The sequence below is a fragment of the Nipponia nippon genome, unplaced genomic scaffold (genome assembly GCF_047370975.1).
Source record: "Nipponia nippon isolate SJK-2023a ecotype South Korea unplaced genomic scaffold, ASM4737097v1 scaffold_15, whole genome shotgun sequence".
In the NCBI taxonomy this organism is placed as follows: Eukaryota; Metazoa; Chordata; class Aves; order Pelecaniformes; family Threskiornithidae; genus Nipponia; species Nipponia nippon.
Genome location: NW_028262331.1, coordinates 6,743,827 through 6,771,571, shown reverse-complemented (window position 1 = coordinate 6,771,571; position 27,745 = coordinate 6,743,827). Strand labels below are relative to the sequence as shown.

Sequence of the window (27,745 nt, the reverse complement as noted above, 5' to 3'; positions counted from 1 at the left end):
CAGCCCCGAGCCCCCGCTGCCCCTTGCAGGAAGAACGAGACGACGCAGCTGGACATCAAAATAGTTTTATACAGATTATTGGATCTTGGTATACAGGTAAAAAACAGAGGGCCCAGCTGAGGGCAGAGCCAGGCCTCACCTCACGCCGCCCCATCCCGCTTCCAGGAAAAGGCGATTCAAGTCCCTTTTAAAAATGTACATTTGAAGGCACAGTGCACGGACCAACACGCTCCAGGGACAAGCACCCACGCGGGAACTGGCTCCTTGCCAGAAGCGGCACAGGCGCTCCCATGGATGGATGGACGGACAGACAGACTGACAGCGAGGGGAGGCCGCTCCTGCCTTCCCAAAACTGGCGACAAACAGCTTACTTGCTGCGGCTCCGAGCATGGAGCGAGAGCCAGGCACCCCACCTGCTCCTGCTGTGTAGAAAAGTCTCACGGGTTTGCAAAACAGCTCAAATCCACTCACCTTAAAAACACGCACCTACTCCAAGCTAACTGCAAAACGCACTCTCAGAGGGAAAGGGCTGATTCCTAACGAGACTTATTGCTAGTGGGACAAAGCAAGGCCACCTCAGTCCGTTACCTGCTGCCAGAGCAAACAGAGCCCAAACCGAGCCCTCAGAGCCATTTGCAAACTCAATTTTTATATAAAACCCCAGCTGTGTCTCTTGTGAAAGTTCTCAGAAGCAGGAGAAGTTCAGAGATGAGGCAGGGTTAACCCTATTGCGTGCTGGTGCGCTGCAGCCCGTTACACGTGGAAAAAGGTCAGGGCCCAGGACCAAACCCCATCCCCTGCGCAGCACAATGAGCTGGGAGCAGGCACAGGGATGTTCATGGCTCCTGCAGAATAGAGGCAACACGAGCAGCTCTTTCACGCCACCAGGATGCAGGACAGGAGCACAGGGAATGCTCAGCCTCACCTCCCTGTGCCCAGCACACCTCCCCAGCCAGACCTTATCACCTGCTTCTGGCACTATAATTCCCTGTGGAACAGGGAAGAAGATATACTGGTGTCTAAGGGTTATCTTTGTCCCTCCAGATAGCTGCACAAAATCAGCACGCAGCTGCTTGAGACGATGAGCATGGCAACATGGCCACAGGCATGTGGTTCCGGAAGGGCATCTCCCGCACACAGAGGCGAGGAACAGCTCCTTCCCGAGGCGACGTGGCCCAGCAGTCTTCAGTGGGGAACGCACTGCACAGTTCCCCCAGAGGAGACCAGGCCAGAGCCCTGCAGAACAGACCCCGCCATAGATTAGATGCAACCACCCCCCATAGACACTATGTGCAGGTTTCACTAGTGGACCTCCCCAGGCTGCTGGAGAAGAGATCGGCTCAGGGCAAACTAGATGCCTAGGATGTTGCTGTGCCAGACTCCTGTGCACCAGAGCTTGGGTCAGTGGGGCAAGAATTAAAAAAAGAAAGTGAGCAGCAGAAAATAAGTGCCTATTCTAACCCCAGCCCTCTGCCCAGAAAGCACAGGAACATCAGAGATGCATAAAGGCTTTGGAAATCAAACATTTCAGCCATTCTTTCCTTCTGGACCCCCCCTTCTATTCCCCACAAATGTAATGTGTCCTGGGGATGCAGGCTGCGGCTCCTCTTCCTGCCAAGTGCTACAAAACCAGAATTTGGCTGCTTTTCCCTTCTCTTTCAGCACAGCCATTCAGCCCTTCCTCACGCCTTGCACCCAGGCCCCCGCAGCAGCAGACACAACTGCAGACACACAAGCAGGTGGAGCTCTTGCTACACTTCAGGGATGCTGTGGTAGAACAGAGCCAAGCCAGCAGGCTGATTTGATGCCCACCATCACCAGAGCTTGATGAGAGGGTGTTTCCAAAGTGCTCTATGGTACTAGGTGGACAATGGCAAATGGGGCAGCTTTTCCTCAAAATTTAAGACTGAATTTGGGCCATGGATCTCCCACAGCCTCTCCCTGCTGCTCCAATAATGCTCAAATACAAAGCAGTGGTCAGATTTCATTGTTTCCTCCTGAATAGTGGTGGACTTGAGCAAATCTGATCAGGTGGAGTCAGGAACCGATTGCTTTTCTACAGTACCCACCACAATCAGCTTATGCATTTGCTTAGAACAACCTTCAGTTGCTCTTTTGGACACTGTGCTGTTGTAACGCTAACACAAGACCCCAAAGGCCAAGTCTACTACACAAATGAGAAGCAACCGGTGGTGATGGGGATAAAGTTTCTTTCTTCCCCAGAAGTCAGGAACAGCAGTACTGCAGAGCTGGCAAGCAACTGAACTTTGTCAGAGTTCACTGAAGCTCTGACATTTGCTCCCTTCTCCAGCTCACATCAAGAATGGACGTCATCTCCTCCAGCTTTCAGAATGGCAAGTCACTGCTTGGAACTAGCGACACATTAGAGGTGCTCCACAACCACTGCAGATCACAGCAGGCCACAGCATCTCGTGGTGGGGACAAGCTCCGAGGGAGGAGCCGAGAACCAAGTACAGTCTTTTTCCAAGGGCTACTCTGCAGAACGTGGAGTCAAGTGAAGGATCTGGCTTCCCCCGAGTACAGAGTGGAAAACATGAAATCAAAACAGGTAGAGAAACTGCTTTGGAGTGTTGTACCTACAACTCCATGCAGGTCTTAGGGCACTTCCCCACCATCTGCTCACTGTGTTGAGATGCTGGGGAAGTGCTAGGAACTCTGCTGGCCACCCTGTTAAGTTGCCTTTCAAACAACGTCATGTGAACCTCCAGATCTTGACCCAAAGATGAAACAAGCCATGTCCTAGGCCCAAACACAGCCTCCAACACCCACTGATTTGCACGTACAGAGGAACAGAGCAAATAGCAGAGGGAAGTTGGGAGCTGCCACCCACACCTCTGGAGGACACATCCTGCACGCTAATGTTTCAAAACTGAACCACAGGGACTGCCCCCCGCCACCGGGTCTGGTCCATGGGAACCTCCTTTCCTGCCCGGGAGGTGTCAGTGTTTGCTGGAGTACAGTGTTTCTTCTTCAGTGTCTGTTTCATCCTGGAATTCATGGCTCAGGAGGGACTTCTTTGAGCCGGTGGACATCATGCGGATTTCATCCTCATAATCATCGTGGTGCTGCCGGAGGCGGTGGAAGCCATCCTTGTGTCTGTTGGACTTAATTGAGCAGACACACCAGATGATACAGGCGGTGAGGACCAGAGCAGACATACTTGCACCTACCAGAAAGACAACATTAAAGTTAGTGCCATGTTCCCTCACCCCAGAGACTCATAGGCTTGCCACCATCTCTTTTCCCTTCCACAGTCACAACCACTTTCCTCGCTTCACTGTGACCCTGCTCCTTCCTCCTAGGCCACAGAAAACACGCTATGAAAGAGCGCTGCTCCCAGAGCAGCACTGCACTAGCTTTATTTTCTGTGCTCACAATCTAGGATAGCATCACTGAGCTCCTCTGCAGACCACTGGGTATAAACTCTAGCCTTCCCAGCAGCTGCCACCTTGACAAAAAAAATATTTCCTAATGCTCACCTGGTGCCACACCACTCAAAAGCAACCTTGGGGAAGAAGCAAGATCTCCTAGGTCCCAGCTCTATGCACTAACAGGCTCTCCCCATTGCAGGCATCCCAAATTCCATTCTGGACCCTTCAGACCCCTGCAAGACTCTCTACTTACTCCCTCCCTCCCATCTGCCAGCCCAGCATCACCAGATCCAAGGGTTGTTGGACCAGTTTGCAAGGACAAGCACACGTTCAGAAGAGAAAGCAGGAGATGGCTTAAGTCCACAGGCTACTTTTCCAGTTCAGTGAAAAGAAGTGTCATTGTCAGCATGAACCGGTACGGAAAACAAAGCTCAAAGCTTTGATCAAAAGTGTCACTTTACCTGCAACAGTTACAACCAGCTCCCTTGGCAGACCAAATATCCTGTTTTCCGCATCAAATACAATGAACACAGAGCTGGGTGCATCGTGACGTACAAAGACCTGCAGAAAGACACGAGAGCTCAGACTGTCTCAAAGCTTGCACCTCTGTTAGGTGTCCACACAAGAGAGGTACCGGCTGACCAGGGCAGGACCAGGCAGATGCCCAAGACAAGGGCAATGGAAAGAAAAGCTACTGCCCAAAACAGCCCTGCTGTGCTGGGAACTTCTTCTCCATCCATTATATCAAGGCAGAAAACAGCTACCCAGAGCACATAATCAGCAGCTAAACACAGCCAACCAGGCGGAGCCCAAAGAGGGGATGCCTTTGTACGACAGGGAGCAGGGGGGAAGATCTCCAATACAGACGCTCACATACCTTGATGTGTTTCTGCTGGTACCCGTCGGCTATCGCATTGATGTTATGCAAACCTGGAGCCAACAGCACATGGAAATAGCCACCTTCTTTAGTATAGACCCTCAAACCCTCGTTAAGAACAATGGTAGCTTTAGAAATTGCCTTGCCACTCTTGTCTTGGACAAACCCATGGACTCCCTTATGAACCTGAAATAAAGCATTTCAAACACTTCACGTTCAGATCCAAGCGTATGGCACATTTGTAACTGAAATAGGATCTAATCCTCCCCTCAAAAGACAGCCCATTCTCCATCCCTGACCCTTATAATCAATAAAAGTGCACAGTACTGCAAGGTCTGCTCAGCCCACCACGAGGCAAAACAGCACAGATGTTTAACTCTCATGTCAACACATTTCCTGATCACTTGATGCCTCTGTTCAATCCATTCCTCATGCAGTCTAAATTTTGACCGTCTGTAATTACATAGCCCCAATAAAACCACAAAGACTCTCCATACTGCTCTCTTCCCCCCCCCCTCCTCCCCACCCCGCCCACTACCTTCACTCCTTGCCAGAATTCCCTCCCACGGACCGCGGCTCACCTCCACGAGCATGCTAAGGAGAGATTTCCTGTGGTCTGCCCATAGGCCGGGAAGCTGCCCTGCGCTCGGGAAGTAACAGCAGCCAGTATAGACAGTGATCTCAGGACAATGACCAAACATAACGCTGAAATCCTGCAAAAACCAAAACCACAGTTACAACAAAATAGATGGTATTTAAAAAGCTTTGCAAAGTGCAGCTAGAAGTGGGGAAGTTTTGCCCAGACATCAGAACAAATGCGCTTTTTAATGCTTGTTTAGCAGAGATGGAAAGCCTTGTGCCGCAATGAAGTACCTTCATACTTCCCAAGTGACTGTGCCATTCAGAGCCACGGATCACACCGCCAGGAATATTCTCATCTGTGAGAGCAAGAACACAGCTGTCAGACAGATTTGCTACTACCAGAGTCTAGCACAAGCTGATCGGGGGGGTTAAAGGAGTCAACCAAACATACCTGACTTATTTGGACAGCCTGGCTGGCCCAGATGCATCAGCGGATGGTTGTTTGCGTACAGAGATGCCAAATGCTTCAGTGTTTCTTTGTTCTCCACTACAAAGAGAAAAGTGAGACTTTGAGAGTGCAACTCTTATTCACTGGAGGGGCAGATTCCCATTCTAACCCCACGATCCTGTATGGATCGTGACACATGTTTCAGGGGCATTCTAGATTCCCTCTGAGGGGTGGTATCAAAAGCAGACTTTATACCGGCTTTGGCAGAGGAAAGGTTGAAATACTGCTGTAGGAACAGAAATGGTAAGCGTTCTGATCCCTAGCTGAACCCCATGAGGTTTTATAGCTTTACTTAACCGACTGTCAACTGCACATACGAAGGGTTGAACACAAAAGGAGGCTACAGAACACAACCAGCGTGAGAAGCTCTTACACCATGCGGTCACGCGAACTCCTGCAGAGGCAGCCCAAGGGTAACTATGCGCAGGGCCCCGGAGGAGTCAGTCATACCTGTCTGCGCCGGCTTATCATAAGGGTAAGTGACAAGCAGAGATCCTCCATCTAGCGCAACAGAGAGGCTGAAATCCTGCTTCAGTATCAAGTTCTCTATGATGGCCTTGGTCTCAGGCTCTCGTGTCCCTGCATACCAGGAGTAATTGCCTGTAAATCAGAACAACAAATAGAAAAGAGAAGCCACAACAGTTTCCTCTGCTGTTGTTTATATCTGAAATAAAGTCTGCTGCATGTATTAAAAGGTATTTGTTAGATCTCAGCAGATGCACCTGACATCAAGTTAAGCAGCCAGTCCGCACTACCCACGGGGGGAATTAATCTGCAAAGCTAAACAAATGTGACACATCACTATTTCCCCAAGCTATTTACTTTTGTGATGCAGAGGGTATTTCGTGTGTGTTTGCCCACCTCAATGTCACTGAAGTGACATTTTCTTAAGAAAGCATTTGGGATGATCCCAGCCAAACCTGGCCAGAGAGAACACTTCACCCCCAGAAGGGTGGGCACAGCACCGATACAGTGCTATGGATACAGCAAGCAGTTACACGGAAGCCAGAAATGCATGAAAAAAGGAGGCTGTTTCCAGGAAGCATGAACAGAGGGCTTTCCCCCCCCCCCCCCCCCAAAAAATGGGGGTTTGAAAGAAATCAATTAACAGGAAAAATACATCAGTGTTGTCTGACCTCTGGACTATTCCTAAAGAACTCTGCTTTGTCTTTTCCTTGCAAACAAGGGACTGCAAATTACCGTCTGTAAGGGGGACCCAAGCTTTGGAAGCTTCCCAGCAGCTGTGCTGCCTGGGCTCCAGGGCAGGAGCGCTGCTCTCTTTACAAGTAGACCCTGTAACCAAACAGCTGCACCCAACCCTAGAGCAGCTAGCAGGAGGCTTCTACAGCAGCCTGCATTTCTACAGGGACACTACACATCACTTTGCTTTAGTTTGCTTTACTTGTGAAGTCCGTGTCCAGATCTCTGCCATGAGCATTAGTCTGGCCTATCTTCGATGTGCAGCCTCTCTCCTGCGCTATCTCACGTCCATCTGGATTCAGGGAAGGAACAATCACAATCCGTGTTCGGTCAATCAGCTGAATAAAAGGAGGAGAAACAGTACATAAAGTGCAATTAGTAGGGTTCATTCTCTGTACATCTCATTCGTCTGGATCTCATCCTAGGAACTGCTGCTTATATTGACATCAGCAGTCGGAGGTTCCCACTGGTCCCATGGATTTCACATCACCCCCCCATTATGTGTGGGATTGCTGCACCCCACAAGCCACCGTTAACAAGACAAGTGTCTCCCAGCGAGCACTGTCTTCTCGGGATATAACTGGAGGGCTCCAAGATGGTCCCTTGCGTTGGCTTCTCACCTTTGTAACAGCAGCGTTCTTCTTGTAGTTCATGCAAAGAAATTCTGCCAATGCCAGGAGCAGCTCTGTACCAACGGGAGCGTTTCCATGAATACCAGCAACAAAGCGGATCTTTGGCTCCTCAGGCTCGGACTGGTTGGGCTTGTTGGAGATTTCGAGGGACCAGATCTGACGGAACTCGACGCTCTGACCCAAACTGCCAAGAGATGAGAAACCAGAGCGTCAGCTCAGGAAGAGAGCTGCACCCCTAGCCTGGCCTTATGGAGAAATCCCGGTGTGGAAAGGAACTGCTGCCTACCTCCATAAGGAGGCTGCAAAGACGTGTGACACACAAACCACAACCACATCACCAGAGATTGGCAGCACACTGAACCAAATTCACAGTGAACATCAGCTCCGTATATCTCTATATAGCCTAAAACATCACCATAAATGTGGAACTGCTAAATGCCTCTGGGCTTCCAATGTTGGTTTGTTTTGGTTTTTTTTTCCCCCCCTCCCTTCAGAGCTGGATACATCTGGACATCAAAGTAATTTATTAAAGCACCCAGTTTAGAGGACAAAAGCAGGCCTATTTCCAGTAATGCAGAAGTTGTTGCCACAGTCATGCCATTAAGTTAGCAAACTGAATGCAAGCAAAGCAGGGAACACAATCGGGGCTGATGCAACTGGACAGACAATAGAGGCTACAGATCAGAAAAGCAGCTTTGGCACCAGCGGGGACAGCACATGAGCATGTTGTGCCTGGTAACAACAAGCAAATGAGGTCCTGGGACAAAGAGATTTGTGCTTTCTAAAGCTGACAGAGGGTAAGCGCTACAGGTCACAAAGGAAAGCAGAGGACTGCAGACAGCTGGTCTCCTGCAGGAGGGCAGAGACCTTGGCTCAGGGCAAGCTAACTCAAACATGTCTCGCACTATTGAATTAAAATCTGAAGGCAGACAATCAAAAAAGGCCATTTGAGATTTCTAAGTAAAATTTGATCATTTTTGCTGGGGACTCTTTAGCAGGGTGGGTGTCAGAAAGGATTTGGAAAAAGGAGGAAACAGAGAGCATGGAACAGAGGTATTTGCAGAAACTTGGGATATCAGTGCTGGGAATATCACCAGTCCCAGGCACCTCTGGGGAACTGACAGCACCCCAAGTTTAAGTCAGTAAAATGATGTCTCAGGAAAAAGCACATAGATGCATCTGTGAGTCCCTGCAGCCAGTGCTCTGCTGCCATGCCCCTACGTGTGGGGCTCCCTTGAACTCAGGGACCACAGGGAAGGGAAGGGGAGAAACGAGCTCCCCATCTCTGCACTGCGTTCATGGCTCGTTGTTTCACTACTTTCCTACCACGGGCTGCTGCTCAGGGAGGAGCTGAGCACTGCTGCTTTGAGTTTTCACCTGGTGAGATTTGTGATGTGCGGGTAGTTCAGATAGAGGCCTCGGAGGAACTCGGAGAGGTCCTTGTAAGGGCGGTATCGATAAGGAGAGACATCCCCCGAGGAGGTAAGCAGAAGGCGCTCCAGGCCATTCTCAGCAGACAGATCTTTGATCAGGGTCTCAAACTCCTTCTCGTTGGGGTCGCTGGTGTCTGGGGTGTTCAGGACCGGCATCTTCCCCTCCTCCACTTTGATGTCTGTCCGTGAAAGCGTGAAGTTCACCTGCACCCCACCTTTGCTGCCAACGTCCACCATTTTAGTGACCGGATCATACCTGCCCAGGGAAGAGAAGGCACAAGGAAACGTCAGGGGTTCAAGGCCTCACACAACAAGACACCCCCCTTCCTGACTAGACACTCACACGGAACTGCTACTGCTCCCCAGTCAAAAGCGAGAAGCATAAAAAGAAAAAAAGAGCAAGAACATTTCAAAGGGACATGGGAATGGCAGGAGGACAGGGAGCAGCTCAGGGCCCAACACGGCGCTGAGCTGGTTTTGGCTCAGGTGTTGCAGGGTTGCATGGCAGACTGGCAGGACAACAAGTCAGGCTGCTTTAACCCAAAGTTTTTGACAGCTGTTGAAATGATGAATTCATTTCTGTGGGCAGCTGCCTGAAACAGAATTTCCCCTAAAGACACTATGTTATCAACTCCTTCCCCATACCACCCCCAAACAAGGGAAGATTTGGATTGTACACCATGCCAGGTGAGCGGTCTTTGACATCAGGGTAGCATCACATTGCTAACTCTGCACAGGCCAGAGGGCAGGGGAAACACCCATGCCTACATCTGCTGTAGGCAGAGGCGATAGGACTGCTCCTGACTGGGAAGTCAGGAATGCAGCTGTTTGTTCCTTGTGCCATGCCTCACTCACCCTCGGGCAGATGCTGTGATTTTGTACGTCCCCTGGACCAAGAGGCGCCAGTACTCTCCATCCTTGTAGGTGGTCACCGGGTGGTTGATGTCGGCAACGCTGATGGTGGCGTTGAGAATGCCCCTCCCATCCATAGCATCCAGCACAAATCCCGAGACGCCGCGGTGAACCTGAGTACAGACCCAGAGCCCTGCTGAGTGCCAGCCCTTGCTCCGCCTCCCACCCCACACATCGCTGTGGGATCACTGACACCCAAATCCCCCCAGCTCCCAGCCCAGGAGGTTCAGCATTCCCAGAGGAGCAACGTGTTCCAAAAGGGTTCAGGTTAGACTTGCCAGCAGCTGGCACAGACAAAGATCACCTGATGAGTACAATGAGCAATTGCTTGGCTCAGGGTGCCACCACAGCCCTCTTTGCTCCACACCTTTGTTTGCGTGCCCTGGGTGCGCAGCACTACCACCAGCCCTGACTCAGGTGGGAACAGCACATAAAGGCCACTCCAGCCTAGGGAAAACCAAGGTAGTGGTAAATAAAAAGCCCACACCTGCATTGCTTGGCTGCTGTTCCCATACAGATTTTTGGTATGTTGAGAAGGAGGGGAGAGGAGTCCAGACATGTTCTGATGGGGATGATTTCTGTGGAACAGGTACCCAGTCTGGCCAGGAAGCAGCATTTCCTTCAGCCTGCAGATTAGCCCGCTCATTCTAGCACGTCTAATGCAAACCTCAGAGGCAGCTCACACAACTGCTTGGGGTCAAAGCATCTCACCTGTTTCATGAACTGGAGGAGAGAGCGGCGGTTCTGCTCCCAGTATTTTGGCAGCTCCTCAGCTTTTGGATATTTCACGCAGCCCAACTCAATGGTCACTTCAAAGCAGTTTGTATGTAAGTAATTCCAGTCTTGCATCCCACCTACAACAGGAATGTAAAAACCGTTTTGACAAGTTCTCCTGCAGGCAATTGTATTACAGCTCAAAAAAAAAAAAAAATCGGATAGTAGAGAAAGATGAAGTACAAACTACAGCACGCATTTTATAGCTTCATTCAAGCTTCAAAGGGATGCCAAAATAGCAGACAAATAACCATCTTTCTTGTAAATACCTTTCATGCTAATATACTGCTGTAAAATTTTATGAAACTATTTTGCTAATAGCCAGACAAACTACACTATAAATTCCTTCCCTCAGGTATAACTTTATCTGGGTACCTTATTTAAGAAGTTATAAAAGAAACCTGAGTCCCAGTAATCTGGGCTGACCGATGCAGAGTTTGTGACCGATCAGACTAAATTCTTTTAAGCTGCACATGCATTAACTTGGAGACAAACAGTGCAAGAAATTTAAGGTCTACTTTACCTGGAACGTTGTACCACTGAGCCCCATTAGTGATGCCATGCGGGAAGTACTCGGTGGGGTACATATCCTTACAAGGGCTTCCCTGATACATCTTTGTATTTTCCTAAAAAACAAGATGCGACATGTGAAGCTGAGTCTCTGCACTCTACAGCCCCTGGCACTTTTGCTCTAACACTAGTCACACACTTGGGCTTACCAAACACAGAGGTTCATGCAGGCACAAACAGGCTGCACCCACACCCAGCCACAGCCCATCGACATCCTTGCTCTCTTCCCAGCCCGTGTTTTCAGCATTTTCTGCCACCCTTCAGTGCATACGGCCCCCGCACCTGCACAGAGCGCTCCTCCTACAGCGTCTGCAGACAGAACACGCTGGGCATCTGCTCACGGAACGAGAGCTTCCCGCAGGACCCTTCTGCTGTGCCTGCAATGCCAGGCGCCCGCAGTACCTGCACCCTCCTCTACCAGCCACTCAGGAGGCTCCCGACAGCCTCAGGAGTTAACCCAGCAGGATGTGCCTGTTTTCCCGTTAGAGCTTTACCTTGGAGTAGGAAAGCGCCAGCTGCTGAAACACAGCATCGTCTGGGGATTTACTGTATATGGCTATTCCTTGTTCATCATCATCAAAGGGGTAATTAACCACCAGAGAACCTGCAAGGGAAACAAGCTTTGACTCGTACTTGCACGCTTTCCAAGTGATCCCTCAGCCTAATAGGGGAAGTTTTTCTTTTTCTCCAAAGAGTGCCAAGTCTTCTGCTTCTCAAGACCTGGCATTAAACAAAGCATTAAGCCCAGTGGCTAGAAGAGACAGCAAAAGCACAGGAATAGATAAGACCACACCCAGTTGGGAAGGTGAACCCAAGCCACGACACATCAAAGGTTTGGCTCTTATACGCAGGAGGGATGAGCACAACCTCCTAACAATCACTTTCACAGAGGGCAGAAAGCAAGGGGAGGCATTTCCTAGAACACACACAGTCCCCTTGGCCCAACTGCTGTAGTTTTTCAGCCTTCTGGAGTTTATTGCAAGCACCATCAGATTGTAACATCTTTGGCTGACTGAAGCTTTCCCTAAGCAAGTTGTACTAATAGCACCATGGAACCCCAGCCACCACCGCTGCTGGAGAACTGCCAGCTCCCTCGTACCCACACACGGCACTGCTGCTCTACAAAATTAAACATGCTAGCACAAAGCAACCACCTGCAAGTTACCACAGCTACAAGCCAGCAGACAAACTGTCTAGGGAATAAGCTGTAATACAGAGACTTAATTTAGAACACTCAAAAAGATAATTAAATTACAGCAAATTTCATAGTTCCGCCATGCAATTCAAGGCAGGGAACCCTCAGGATTACATCTCGTCCCCTTCATTTTATAAATACTATGAAGCCTCCAACAGCCACAGCACTGTATCACATTCCCAGACCCAGCTGCTGACAAGAGCCCATTCCCACCTCCCAACAGGCAACGAGCCAGCTACTCCCCAGTGCATGTGCTCCCCTGCGATCCTCCCAGCAGCCTCTTCAGCTCCCTACAAATGTGCTTGGGGACACAGTTTTCACCCTCTGTTTCCAGCTCCTGATCCGTCTTCCAGCAGCATGAACAAAAGGTTGGGTTTACTCTTTGTTTGTGTAGGCCCTTTGGAAATGGCCTTACCCCTGCTGCAGAAACCTGGCTGCCTTCGCTCCTGCCATTTCACAGCAATGCCAAGGGGAGAGAGCTCTCTGCAAGAGCTCCTCGGTTCATGCCTAGAACACTGCGGAGATAGCCCCGCAAACTCCCGTCCCTTGGACCTCAGTGCAAAGGAAGGAGCTCACTTTGGCTGCCATACCTCCGTGCAGGTTTGCTGAGAGCACAAACGGGTAAGTCTTTAACCAGGTCATGACAGCAAGAGTTTCTGGCTGCGGAGGGTCTGCCACACGGAAGAACTGATCTGGGAAGTTTCGGTTCAGGTCATAGTTGTTGCTGTTGTTTCTGCCAACGGTACCTCCTCTGTCTCCTGAAAATTAAACACAAGTTCAAGCTTGCACCCTACGCAAGTTCCCACTTCAGTGCAGAGGCTTCATCCTCTTAACTACAGAGCTCACAACTATCAGTTAATGGAAAACAGCAGAGAGCACAACGGTGCTGGCTTCCTACACCCCAGCGTGAGGGGATACCCACGCTCTCCTCCAGCGGCAGGCCTGCTCTGTGCGCAGAGGTGTCCGAGGGCCCTTTCAGCAGGGGTTCGCAGAGGCTGTCAGTGCCAGCCAGACCACGGCTAGCAGAAAGGCAGCAAACCACGAACAAACCCAGCAGCCGGGTGTCACGACTGCAGAAACCTCAGAGCTCACCTTCTCAAACCAGCCGGACAAGTTCTTTGTTAAACCCAAGCAGAGATCTGCTTCCAGAAAATTGTTCTGGACAGACTTTGTTCTGCCAATCTGCAAGAGCCACACAGTTTTAATGACTTCTCTGAAGGATGTTTTTGCCAATTTCAACATCACAATAAAAGTCTATATTATCCTTGGACGAGTGCTCTGCAGACAGCCTGGCTCCCACATCACATGCTACTAAGAGCATGGACCAAAGCACAGCAAATGAGTTGTGTCAAAGGAATGTCTTTTTTTAAAATAAGCCTTGGGATAGCCACAAACCATAAGGGGACCCAAACAGGGGCAGCATATAGCACTCTCCAACAGCTTCAAGCATCAGTCGACTGCCCACATCCTGCAGTGCGGGCTCTGCCCACCCATCGCACAGCGCACACCAAGGCCCTCTCCAGCCTCCCTGTGCGAAGAGCACTTCTGCTCCAGCAAGGCTTCCAGATTTCCGAGAGGTACCATGAACCCAAAGGCTTGTTCTCAGAGCTAGAAACCCCACAGATGTTTCAGCGCAGACAGCACTACCTTCCTGGGACTTCTCATAGCCATCAGGGTTCATGGACGGCATGATGTGGATCCGTGTGCTCCGGACCAGGTCAGTCACTTCAGGATCTGTGCCGAAGTTCTTGCAGAGGTACTCGATCAGGTTCAGGAGAAGCTCTCGCCCCACAACTTCGTTCCCATGCATGTTACCGATGTATTTGAACTCCGGCTCACCTGCATACACATGGCCACACCAAAGAGACAATTATAACCACTACACTAAAGCTTGGAGTCATCTCACCACCCAGAGCATTGCTCTCCCAGGCCTTTCTGCAGGGCTGGAGGGCATTTACCTAAAATTTACCCTTTTGCTCCCACAACACCGAAAAGGACGAACATTGTTTCAGGGAAGCCCCTTGGTCCTTCTGTCCCCAGAGCTCCATGACCAGTGTAGATGTCCCCAGCAATGCTCTTTAACACACTAGTGCCACCCACTGCACCTGGTCTTTTTAGAAAGGATACTGCAAGGAGCAGCTCAGTCTCTCTTCAGCCAGGTGCCAGCTCTACACTCCTTCTCACTCTGCCCACAGTCTCCCAATGCAAAGCGTCTGTCACTTGCATTTGTGCCTCACTAAAAAATATCTCCCACCTTACCTGCTTCGTGGATGCCAGGGTTGTCCGTGATCTCCATTACATAGAGCTCCCGCAGCTCCACCGACTTGCCCACAGAGTAGAGTCGGGTTATGTTGGGGTACTCATTGGCGTACCGCCGCAGGAAGATCTCCATGTCTGAAAAGTGATGGTGGCGGAAGTCCACAGGTTGGATGGGTTGATGGAGAGAAGTTGGGCTTGGGGCTTCTGCCTGCACGGCGGTGGGGGTGATGGTAGAGACAGGAGCAGGCGTTGCTGTGAACTGCGTGACGTTAAGAGCTGGTGGCATTACAGTTGGCTGCAAGGAGAAATCCACTTCTGTTGCAGCTCCCTCTTTCACCTCGATGTTCTCTTTGGTCACTGGTGTGTAACTGTGAAAAAACCAGCACACTTCAGCAAGGAGGCTCTGCAGAACAGAGGCCAAACCCCCATGCAGCCTCTCCACCACTCCAGCCTACTCCTCCCAGCCCAAACGCGCTGGGATGTTAACGACTACGTGGGAGATTCACCAGCGAACAAGCTGACGAGACTCATCCCACTGCCACCGGACCAAACTACGCTGCTGTCCTTGCTGTGTCACAGAGGCACGAGTTCCTGTTTACAGACTCCCCAGGGAAGAAGCCACAGGCGTATCACAGGGCTAGCCTAGGGGCGAGCTACATGTTTACACCCAGACCTGAGACAACACAAACTCTTACTGGCGTGACCCTACTCCACTTTCTCCCTTTGCCCAGAAAGTAAGATGCGGGTTGATACAAGCAACCAAACAAAGGTGACAGCAGAAGTGCTGCGCACAGAGCAGCACCCCGCGGCAGCGGGGCGCGGGGTGAACAAACACAGCTGCAGCTCTAAGCTGGAGTCCTTTACTCCTGTAGCTTCCAGCCAAGCCCCTTAAATACACAACAAGATGCTTGGGGGGAAGAAATCAAGTGAAGGAACATGAGCAGTTGGCAGTGTGGACGCAGGCTGCCACAGAGACATTACCCCATTACAACTGCGGTCACGTTGTAGATCCCAGGCACAAGCAGTCGGTGGTAATCACCATATTTGCCCGCTGTGATGTTATGAGCAATACCAGCAACAACAATGGTCGCGTTCTCCAGGCCAGCTCTAGTGACTGCATCCCTGACAAAGCCTTTCACACCAATGTGGACCTGAGGAAAACAATGCAAAAGCCTGGCTGAAGACAGGCAACATCAGGAGAACCGTGTCCTCCCCCAGCAATACCTCCCTGCCCTTCCCCAAAGGCAGCAGAACAGGACAGCTGCCAGGCAAAGACGCACAAGGGCCCATGATTCAGACAGCGCTTGGCCAGACAGCAAGGACAGGCATGCAGCAGGCACTGGGAAGGCAGCAAGATCTCGGAACTGATCCTCCCTAAAAATCCTCTATTTCCTTGACATGGGCACACAATATGAACATAGCAGGGATACAGGCCATACTGAAAGACAAAATGCAGTTGCCTTCCTTCCCAGCCTAAACTGTCGCCTACTCAACTCATACAGGGGCCTCTGGAGACAGCCTGGCAAAGGCCTCTGCAAGCCAAGGTCTCAGCAGTATTGGTGCTCTTGAACATCACTGGAGGTTCATGGCACTGAGGCCATACAGGTCCTCTGCATTGCTTAGCAAGAACTGCACTGATCGGTCCCTCTGTTTAACACTGAACCCCACAAGGGCCCTCCGAGCTGAGCTCTGCTATCGTGGAGGATGTGGGAACTGTGGCAGAACCACAGAGATACACAGCCGCTTTGTAACCACCAACCTCTGCACAGCAACTGCAGCAGCTGTGTTACCGCACACAGCAAACGAAGCCACAAGAGCAACTGAACACTGTGCTCTCAGCCCACCACGGACACGCGGGTTTCACAGCTGCCGCCCCTGCACCCTGTCCCAGCCCGCACTACCTTTTCAATGAAAGCAAGGAGAGAGTCCCGGTTGTTCTCCCACTCCTGCTGAAGCTCAGAGGTCGGCGGATATTTGCAGCAGGACAGCTCCAATGTGATCTCAAAGCAGTCGGCCCACACGTAGTTGTAATCCTGCATCCCACCTGAGAAAACGAGGCAGAGAGATGTCCCAAGAGCAATGCACAGACATCCCACCACAGGATGCACATTTTTCCCTGTCCTTCAGCCCCCCACAGCATCTCACCACGATGCTGTCCCAGCTCCAGAGTGAACAACCTGAGGAGAAAAGTCAGATCAGATCATGGTGAGAGCCTGCGCTGGGGAAGACAGAGCTCTGTTTCTCCCAGTAACTGGCACACTGGGCCATTCAAATCAGCCACGGACAGTTCAAAGATGACAGTCCCTTCGGTCTCACTGCTCTGCCAGCTGAACTCAGCAGCACAGCACTTGGAAATTCATATGGGTTCATTTCACTGTGAAGACATTTTCCAGACACTACAAATCCTGGAGGCCAGGGCAGGCACACCAGAGGTTGAACACTACTGCTGCCAAGTCCTTCGCTGTGTGCTCCGAACCACCTTTAGATTTGTGAAGTTTTCCTGCAAGAGACATTACTCTGCCCAAAATGAGCATCAGGCCTCTGACGTAAAATAACACACCAGACTATCAACCTGGGAGGTGGCAGCTCGAATCCACATGTCGAAAGTTTCAAGAACCACACAGCTGTTCTCCCAAGAAAATCTCAGCAAAACTCTAGACGAGACGAGAGCAATGCTGCCCCTTCTCTGCTTCCTCAGGCTGCTCTCTTCCTCCAACTCCTTATCTGAAGGTCTCCATTTACTTGATATTTAGAGCAGCCCTAGCAGAAAGTCTGACAATATCTGACACGTTGACAGCATGCAGTGAACTACAGCAAGTCCAAGCCACCTTCAGGAAGCTCTCCTCTTGATCTGGGAGGACAGTGACACCTCCCTCACTGCTGAGGACTCCTGTGGCCCCACAACAGCCCGGTCCTGCAAGACAACAGGACACAGACTTGTCCACCAGGGAAACTCCAACTGGGAAACTCGCTCTTTTCCCCGAGCCCTGCAGCCAAGTCACCAGCCTCCTCCCACATTTCCTCTTTAAGGCAGCAGTCTCAACTAATTTCAGGATGTTGCAGCACCTGGGGACAGCTTGCTAGCATAGCGTTAAACCAGCCAAACCTCCATGAGCACCAGAAAACAGGATCGCACAGCGCTGTTTCCCAGTCTTAAGCTCATCTTGCTATTCTCACCCTTCAGAGAAACCACAGGCACTGCTAGGAAACAAAAAGGTCACCTTCTTCCAGCAAGTGTCCTGACCCCATTTGTTGAAGTTTACGTCCAACCCTCAGCAAGCAAACCTGTTTGTCAAACAGGAATGAATCATACACCAGCAGGACTCAAGGTCTGCAGGCATCACCACTCACAATCTGGAGCTCAGACTTCAGCATGCTGCTGAAGACTGCAAATATTCAGCCCCCTAAACGTTCATGGGAGTCTTCAATAGTAAAAAGGACATTCCAAAACCACCACAAGTCTGTGAAACAGGTTTCAGAGTCACCCTGACGAATCCCACCACATGACTGTAGCCAGGTGTTGTAGCCACGAGAGGCTCGTTCCCACCACCACCAGTCAATCGGGCAATTGTGTCAGTATGGAAAACACACCATACCAAGTTTTATGCATACTGATGGTATCTTCTGGGTTACACAACCTTACACAGTTACAATCCCGGTAGATTGGCATGCCAGGGCCTTGGCCACCACTGCCCAGATGGCTCCATCCCAACCTGCGCAGCAGCGCCTGGGACCACACAGCCCGGAGACCTCTGCGCACCGACGGAGCGCCTCCCACCGCCGTCAGCTGGACACAGTGGCCCAGGCAATGGGTCCCTCCTGGATGAGTTGAGGAGGTCAAACTGGCTCTCAGAAGCCCCCCTGCCATGGAACAGCTATACCTTTGCTCTGCAGGAGGCAGATGCAAACTTCAGGAGGAAGGAAAGCAGAAGACAGCTTGTGGCACATGGCCCCAGCCTGCAGGGCCCCAGCAGGCAAGTCTCAGAAATGCATACTTTGTACTCCCATCCTTTGCTTTGCCCACCGAAGTGCTACATTAGTGCTATGCTAAAAAACCTCACTTGCTTTGTCTGAGCAGTTTCCTAATCTTTCACAAGCAAGGGACCCTCCGGGGTGGTGGCCAATTAACCGGCCAGAACAGATCAATACCACAATGCAAATGCACTACCTGGCATTTGCAGAGGCTGCGTTAATGCACGGCCAGGAAAAGCTATCAGCAGCACTCTACCAAGCAGAGAAGTCTTATAATAAATGCGGTGGCTGTGAGCATTCACTGTCCCAAAAGGTCAGGGACCGCTGCTCTGAATTCAACAGCCCCACCACACTCGGGTAACACAGAGACGGACTGACAGCATAAAGCAGGATTCAGAAGAACAGACCCCTGGGAAGAGGTGCGGGACGGTGCTACATCAAAGACATCCCAGCTCCTCTCAATTCTTCTGGGAGCCCGCTGCTAAGGGAACATGAAAATTTTATTGTAACAAATCACACGTCACTTGCAGCCAGAAAGAGAGCGTTGCAGCTTGTGCAGGGGCCAAGATCAAAACAGGAAAGAGGCTTTTCTGTCCAGCACAAGGGGCCAAAAAGTGTTTCAGGACTTTAAAACTCTCAGACTCAGTTCAAGAGGTCAGACGAACAAGGCCTGTGAATCTGATACATGCTCACTTCTGTTCAGCTCCCGTTACCAGGCTCAGAAAAGTAACCCACAGCGGGCTGCTCTCTCGCCAGTAAACACCATGCAGAACGAAACAATTTGCCAGCCTATAACCATCTGTTCATAGCAGGACGCTAATGCATTTGAAAACATCCATACGTAAACCAGAGCCATTATGAAGCATATTTAGTGCTTCATCTGCCATTCAAGCAAATTTAGGACAGATGCTCACCCATAATAGAGCAGCAACAGACTAAATTAGAGCTTGCTACGTCAATTTCGGTGAAACCGTCTCTTCGAGAAAGTAGTCCATTGCATGCTTGAAAATTTGGACTGTAGCTGCTGCACATATTTGGCCTTCACATGGCCCCATTGCAGAGCAGGACGCTTATTTTTACAGCATATGGAATGATGTATTTTTCCATATACCATCTGCACAGCCTCTCCTGGCTACACAGAAGATCTGGAGGTGTAAAGAGAGACCTGTGCACAGCCTACCGTTAGCAGAGCACTACATTCAAGGAGCAGAGCAGAGAAAGCACACCCAAGACAGAGGACTGTCAGACTACAGTGCTTCTACTCTACCTATCTGTTTGGGTAGCATCTGGGATAACTTGCTGGATTTATTCCAGCATTTTTGGATCACAGGGTGTCTTTTAGCCCACACCGTGTAAAGCTTCAGCCTCCCAATGAAGCATCATACCTATTTTACCGGTGAGGAAAGCAAAGCAAAAGTGAGCAGCTTAGAGTCACAGCAAGTCAGTCCTGGGCTGGCAGTAGGTCACAAAAATGCTCAGAACAAACCTCTCTCCTGCTCTGTCCCACTCCCTGAGCATCAGGACTGGACTTCAGGCAAGGATCCCAGTCCTCTCGCAGCACGAGCGCTGCAGCGTTCACTCTGACAAGCACGCCTCTGCTCCCTGCCAAGCTCCACACCATGCAGGCAAGCAGGAGAATGCAGCTCTCTAGAGTCCAGCCCGGGGATGCAGATACCATAAATACACCACGTGCCCGGAGAAGCCTTCCAGGCCAGCCAGGAAGGACTCTATTTTCAAACTGCACTACGCAGAAATGTCCCTAATTCCAGCTCTTGCTGGAGCAGACATGAGGAGATGAGAGACCTGCAGCCAAGTCAAAGCAGAGAAATGGTCCTGTCTGCTCTGCAGAGAGAGCAGATGGCACAAAGCAAGCTAGAGACGTGATTAAATACGTGGCACAAGCAGCTTACTCTGCGGACAGAACCGACTGTCTCCTAGCATGAGACTGGGTGAGCACCAGCAGCAGCATCGAACAGGCAAAGGAATGTTTTGGTCCATCAGTCCGAAATCATTAAAACTCACAGGAGGCGAGGTTTCAGCCTCCAACTCCAGCAGCTGCATCACACGGCCCAGAGCAGCACAGCCCTGCAGCCTTCCCGGGGCTCCCTCAAAGAGGAAGGCAGAGTCTTCCCAAGAGCTGCACCACCACAGCACTGCCCAGCCGCTCATGGCAGATGTGAAGAGAGGCATCAGACCCTCAAACCATCAAGCCAATACTTTTCTCAAGAAGAAAGAAAAATTTGGAATAAGAATTTTATGAAAGCACAAACACATAAGGGCAGCTAATTGTGCATATCCCAGAAAGACATGGCTGAAAACTTCTACCAGAGCTCAGGCTGTGCAACCGCCTTCTGCTGTGCCCAGGAAACAGAGGCCACCACAGCGACGCCATGAGCACCCACCGTTCTCGGCACTCATTTTAATTGTTCTGAGTTTGATGCCACCAAAAGCTGTTCAGAAGCTCAGTGTGGCTAGTAACCACAGTCAAAACAACCTAGTAAGCACACAGATAACCTAAATCCACTTTCAACCCGAGAAGTGCCTTCCGGTAGACACTGAAAACACCTCAAACGCTCGGGTATCAGAGAGTCAAACTAGCAGGGAAAATAACTTTTAGGAAGGGACTGCAAATAAAAAGACCTTCCGAGGCTGCCCACAAAACACCCTATTGAAAGTTACATTGAATTCAGTTTCTCAACCAGGCTCTTTACAAAATAAAGGCACGCATGTCCTTCCCACAAATAAAACTTAAACAGTTTCTTAACTGCTTTCCAAGCATCACCTGGACCGCACACCAGCCCAGACTTGCATGTATTTTCTTAATCTGAACCAGCCACTTGGTAGTTAAAACCCCCAGAGGTTAAAAAGGAAGGAAGAGTAAGAGCATGTACAACAGAAATAGCCTCTAAAAAGCGTCCCCCGTCACAGACGTGCTTATCTAAAGCAGCTGGAATGCAGAAGCCAAATTCAGCCGTCTGGCTGAGAGCCATCTTTCTCTGTGCACACTTGACCTTAACAATTACTCCGATGGTTTGTACTTGCCACCTTGGTTTGACACACATAAGAGGTTGTTTGTGAACTCAAATGAAAGTTAATGGGGTCTGGCACCAGTATAAACCTGAACTGGTAACTCTGGGACAATGGATTCCATAGCAGTTGACTTTCCAGCATGTTTGATTCCACATGATAAAATGTGGCAGGAAAATTTCCACCTGTTGAGACATTATGTTCTCATTTCTTTGTTTTTCCTGGCTTTAGTTCATTTGGAGCCTGCAGTCTCTCCTGGCACAACCTGATCTGCAGGCCACAAGCGCGTGCCCCGCACCGTTCGCCGAACCACGTGCTCTGGTTGTATCTAGAGCTCAGCCCAACCCAGGGAGCTCCCACAGGGTATTAGGATTTCCCCAGCCCCATTTTACCACACATTTAAATTCTGCAGTCACTGGGAAAGGCCTCCTGGTCTGAGTAGAGCCTCAGCAGTCCTTGGCACAGAGCTGAGGGAGTCGGATGACTCAATACAGCCACCGTGGTGGTTTTGCCACTTCTCTCACACGCTGCATACAACTGACTCCCCTTTGCCTGCTCTTCATCCATCACTAAAAATAAATGTTAACATCTAAAACCCTGAAGGGACACAGTAACTTCACACAACATCAAAATGAACGTGTGCTGGCCTCTGGGGGATCTGTTAGTTCACCCGTGCTCTTCTCTGGATCTCAGCTCCCGTGGGTTAAACTTCACGTGAACTCCTCAGTCTGGAGGTGCTCCGAGGGGTGCCATCACCCTCCACGCGTGCATCTTCAACAGCAACGAGGCCTAAATTACCGCTTAGGGGAGAAACCGCACAGGTCTGCCAGCCTCAGCAATGCTCTATTCTGAGAGTTAGTGTCAGTGCACCCGTCCTATAATCTCTGCCCACGAATTGCCTACAGCCATCAGCGCTGAGCCCAAGATTGTGGTTTGTCACAGCAAAAGGGTTTGTTTCCACAGAGGCTGGAGGCTGTTGGATGGAGTCTAAACCACAGCGATCGCAGCACGGAGTAAACTGGTCTTCAGTTCACACCTTGCCATTCGCTGTGAAAGGAAAGTAGGTGAAACCTCTGCTCTGCTCACTGACAAGGCAAAGGCAGCCTGAAAGACTCGCACCCAGTGCCACAGCCACGAGCCAGGTGTCCCACATCCTAGCAGGAGGATGAAGAAGTTAACGCTGCAGTGAAAAATGCTGCTCACTGGGGGCAGGGGAACACAAGCCCAAAGCTCTGGAACCACCCTCCCTTCAGAGCACACCCATCCTGCTTCATTACAAGGTCAGAAAACGTTAGAGCTGCAGCTAACAAACTTCCCGACCGAGATGATTGTCGATAACGACCGCCACCAGAACAAGGCAGCACAGATCATCCAGGATATCCTGTTCCCTCATAAGCAAATTCACCAGATGACACAAACCTTCCTCCTGCTGGACTTTTCACAGCAGCAGTGAACCTTGAGCCAGCAAACACCAGCGCTGGTGTGCTCGACAGGGTGGAGGGCAGGAGAGAGCTGCTAGAGAAAGAGGTAAAACCACATCTTATTTGAACATGACATCTTATTTGACCAGTGAAATCCTGGGGAATGATTCAGGCACTGCTGCAATCAAGACTTCCTCTTCCAGCAGAGGTGATGTGTTCAGGCCCAGTACTGGATCCTTCTCCCTCCTTCCCAAGCAAGGTGGAGGCAGGGTTAAGATTGGAGTCAGCTCTGAAGCCCGTGTTTTGGAAACACACCATCTTATTAGAATTTGTTAAGCTGTAAGCTCTGACGGATAAACAACATTTGATGTCACTGCTTGCTCAGCACTCCTGCCATCATCCCTCAGCCCTAGCATAAGGGAAAGCAGAGCAGCCTGGGCACAGCAAAGCAATGAGACTTCTTCAGAGCATTTATGCAAGGTTTTTGTTGTGTCCTTGCCACAGAAGTTTCTGCACCGTCTGGCGAGGCCATGGTTGTACAACATCCGCTGAGGGGGCAATGATGTAACTTCTTCTAATGACACAGCCAAGATTTCTCTTCCCAACAGCCCACAGAGCCTTTTCCACGAGAGCATTTTGTCACATAAACTGTCCCTTAAATCCCATTTTCAGCAAAACCAATGCGCCCAGAGCAGCTCACAGTGTGGCTGAGCCAGGCCAGCCACCTCCACACAAGCAGAGTGGTGGCACCAGGGGTAATTTGCTTATATTTAGATCACCTCCCAGTGCAGCTGCCTAATGGAGGGAACAGGAGCTCTCCAAGAAGCCCCAGCAGACCGAATTTTGGATCCCTTCTAGATCCCATCACACTGGTGGACGAGAACAGGCCGTGCTGGTTGTCACCCTCTGCCCAGGTCTAACAGCAGAGCAGTTCATAGAAAAGCTCCCTACCCCGCTTCCAGCGAGAGCAGCTAGCTTAGCTCAGACCATGCATTTACATCATTTTACATAGTTCTACAGCAGGCTATTCTATAATCATTTATAAAATTACAAGTTTGGAGGTTAAAAAAACCTCACAGAATACTGGCATTGGTTTAATACATTTAACAATAGCTTCTGCTTTCCTGTATCAAAATTTACTAACCACCTGGAGACCAAGTGACAGCTCATTAGGCAAAGGAAGCCTCCCACGTGCAGGATAACTCTCCAGCACCTCACAGGGTCAGGAAGAACCCTCCAGTTTGCTGTGATCTCTTCCCTATGAACATCTCCCAAGCTGCGATTCATCAAGCACTTACTGGTGTGCCTGTGATGCCGCCTTCCTTCATTTCAAGCTGCTAGAACACATTCAAAGCTAAAAATACCACTTCACCCACCGTCCTTTCCTCTGTGATAATCACCACTGGTTTGGATGTCAGTTCTCAGTGGGAGCGGGAAACTGTTTCTATAAGACAGTCTGTTAGGTGACCTAGCAGAGTTGGAGGGATTCACCAGCACGGCTTACCTTCTACATCATACCACTGGGCACCGTTTGTGATACCGTCTTGGAAGGTCTCTCCCTCCTCGCCAGGGCAATTGGGTTTGCCGGTTCTCATTATAGGGTGATGTGATGCGTAAGCTTTTGCCAAATATTTGAACACTTCATCATCAGCTGATTTACTGTAGACTCCTGTGGGCTTATGCGTGGGAGAGTCATCATAAGGATAGCTTGCAACCACTGAGCCACCGTGAAGATTGCCAGAAAGCAGAAACCTGGGGTTGGGAAGGATGAAAAGAAGAAAAAGAAAGAGTCATACTGGAACAATTTCAACAGGAAGCTGGCTACAGCTGCCCAACCAGTTATTCTGCTGCCTTCCCACCCAAACCATGTTCTCAGGAGCCTCCAAACTCTATTTGAGATCAACCAGCCAAACCATGCCCACTGGACGAGCTGCCCAGCAGTAACGCCGCTTTGGAAGAGGAAGCGATCAGCCCCTGCTCCATCAGCCCTGTGCAGGGAGAACTCCTGCGGAGCTGCAGCTACACCACGGTTATGTTAACAGATACGCACTCGTCCGACACCGAGTCGGCTACTGTTGGACAGAAAGATACACTGCCCTGGGGACGTATCCCCTCCTGTAATGCCAGCCTCCAACACAGCCAGCAGGGCTGTCAGAGGGTCTGAACAGCACCCAAGTGTGAGCACACTGGGGAAGTCAGCAGATTTTTGCAATAAACCAACTCTCAGGACCGGTTTATTCACTCCCCAAACTGACATCTGGCATTACTGGAGGTGAAACAAGTTTCTTGCTTCAGCCTAAGATAGAGTCCTCAAACCCTGTGACAGACAAGCAGTGCCCTGCACGTAAAGCGACGTACACAGCTCTTTGTCAAGCCTTGAACAACGCTTGGTACGTACAACAGAATTGATTTTCATAAATCTGGATATGTGACAGGGCTGTTAAAATCCCAGGTCAGAAATTACAGCACAGCATGCCCTATATCGCACTTTAATTTGATCACAGGCAGCATAAGCATTTCAATGAATCCCAAACGTAATTGTTTCTGCTCTTCCTCTTCCCACCGCATACAGCATTGAGGGGAGAAAGAGCTCTCCTTCTCATTCGGTCAAATGGGATTTAGTTTCTGAGCAGAGGTAACGTGACCAATACCTTTGCCTTCCTTAAAATAGCGCACACGAATTGCATTACACCCACTATCACTTTTTTTAAATCAAACAGTTCTGTTTACCCATTCATTTTTCTATCAGTGATTATGTTAGTCTAAAATTGTACCAGCATTAACTGGTGCTGCCAGGCAGAGGGATGCACAAAGCACCGCGTTATTCCTGTTTCACCTTGGCTTACACGCAAATCCCACCTCGAACACTTGCAAAAAAATAAAAAGCCCAAGGTATTTGCAAAATGATATTAAGAACATGCACGAGTTTCCCTAATGACTAAGTCTGGAAGAATTTTGGTGCAAACTGCTGCATCAGAGCTGTCCTAAAGGACCCTTAGGACAAGCAAATTCATGAATGCAGTTCACGAAATTCCTCTAGAGCAATAATAATAATAATAATAATAATAATTCCCACAGACACCACCATCCACCAAGTTTTAATAGAGATAGTTCTTCCAAGCAAAGTTTGCTCCCTAAAACTGAGCAAACACTACAGGATGCCGAACGTTGCGTGTCTTGGTTGGGTCCAACCAGCAGCCCTACAGCGCACCGCGGCCGTCAGCCATCCCGTCCGTTTCTCTCTCCATCCCCATTTCGGGAAGAGGGCTGCAGTTTGTTTCAGTGTGTTGCTCATATCCGATCAGACTTTGCATTCTGGCTTTCTCTGCACAACTTCACACGGTTGGTTGTGCTGACCTTAATAGCTTGGGCCTTCTAGTTTTTTTTTAAAGAATACACAGCAAGCGAAGAGACAGTGCCTGGGGCTCTCCGGGGCTGCCCAGGGCCCCAAACTGGAGCTGGGACTCACGGTGGGGATCCACCATCTCCCCTGCTGGGCTCCCCCACTCCGGGCACGGCAGCTTCTCACCATTCACCCCCTTGGTTCAGGTGAGAGCCTAACGGGTCAGCGTGGGCACTTAAGGCTCAATCCTGCACGCTTCAACAGGACAGGTGGGGAAGAGGGCCGCAGGAGCAGGGCCTGTATTTGGAAATGCCGCTGCACAGAGCACTATTGCTAAATCCACAGAATTTTCCATGAAACACAAAGACGGGGGGAAGCCACGGTCAACACAACTCTCTGTTAACATCTTTGTACACAGGCCAGTTACACGCTTAACCCCAAATATTTTAAGCGTCCCACAGCTCATGGTGAAAGCGTTATCGGCCCCAAGAGCAAGACCTACAGACAAGCTCAAGACAAGACGTTTCCAGCTGCGGGCTCCTGGAGAAGGGAGACACGCAGGTGGCCGGGAGCGCCCGGCGGCGTGCAGGGCGCGGGCCGTGCCCAGCGTGGCTCCTCAGCAGGTGCGTGGCAAGCCGCAGCCACCGACCCGCTCTCCCGCAGACACCGGCCGGCGTGCGGGTTCGCCCGGCCGCTGGGTGCGGGACTGGCCCCGGCTGCGAGCGCGGGCCGGCCCAGCGCAGGAGGCTGGCTGGGGAGAAACAGGTGGGAAACGGCTTTTTTTTTCCCCTCCCGCCCAAGCCCTGCTGGGAAGCACTGGGAAAGGCTGCCAGCGGGCTGAGGCCCCCGGGGAGCGGAGCCGAGGGTCCCGCGTTCCCCGGAGCGGGGCCGGCCGCGCCGGGCAGGGGGGGGCCGGGGCGGGGGCCGGGCCGGGCCGCACTCACTTGTTGCGGCGCATCCAGGCGATGAGGGCTCGCACCTCGGGGACGGGCTCCAGGTCGGGCTCGGCGGCCCCGAACTGGTCGGGGAAGCTGCGGTTGAGGTCGCGGCCGCGGCCGTTCTCCCGGCCGCCCTCGGCGCCGCCGCCGCAGTCGCCCTCGCGGGCGCGCTCGAAGCCGTCGGGGTTGAGGCTGGGCAGCAGGTAGAGGTCGGTGGTGTTGAGCAGGCGGCCGATGCGCTCCTCGCCGCCGGCCCAGCCCCGCACCAGCTCCTGGGCCAGGCGGAGCAGCAGCGGCCGCGCCAGCGGCTCGTCCCCGTGCATGTTCCCCACCAGCTTCACCTGCGGCCGGCCGGGCAGGGCCGCGCCGCCGGGCTCCTCGCCGGCCCGCTCCGGCCCGAGCCCCGCCGTCAGGCGCAGCACCCACAGCGGCCGCCCCTCCACCGAGTCGCCGATGCTGAAGAGCCGCGCCAGGCCCGGGGGGGCCGCGGCCGCCAGCGCCCGCAGCGCCTCGCCCAGCTCGGCCGAGTGCAGGTACCGCAGCGCCTCGCCGGGCGCCGCCGCCTCCGCCTTCTTGATGTGCGCGGCGCGGGCCGGGCCCAGCAGCAGCAGCGCGCAGAGGAGCGGCGGCACCGGCAGCCCCCGCCGCCGGCCGAGCCCCCGCGCCGCGCTCGCCATGGCCCCGCCGCACGCACGGCCGCCCTCGCCGAG

At 51.4% G+C, this 27,745-nt stretch overlaps 1 protein-coding gene across 1 annotated transcript; it reads right to left on the bottom strand.

The window, feature by feature from the left end:
* Positions 1 to 49: 49 nt before the first annotated feature.
* Positions 50 to 27,745, bottom strand: CPD (carboxypeptidase D). Its single transcript, XM_087751802.1, has 21 exons — positions 27,042 to 27,745; positions 24,259 to 24,506; positions 16,236 to 16,378; positions 15,316 to 15,485; positions 14,335 to 14,702; positions 13,723 to 13,914; positions 12,666 to 12,833; positions 11,375 to 11,484; positions 10,834 to 10,936; positions 10,248 to 10,390; positions 9,480 to 9,649; positions 8,569 to 8,880; positions 7,180 to 7,375; positions 6,762 to 6,897; positions 5,810 to 5,959; positions 5,303 to 5,398; positions 5,143 to 5,207; positions 4,851 to 4,982; positions 4,270 to 4,455; positions 3,854 to 3,953; positions 50 to 3,187 (listed from the first exon to the last, which is right to left on the bottom strand). Exons 1-21 carry the CDS (start codon positions 27,710 to 27,712, stop codon positions 2,961 to 2,963), a joined length of 4,086 nt encoding a protein of 1,361 aa, XP_087607928.1. The 5' UTR covers positions 27,713 to 27,745; the 3' UTR covers positions 50 to 2,960.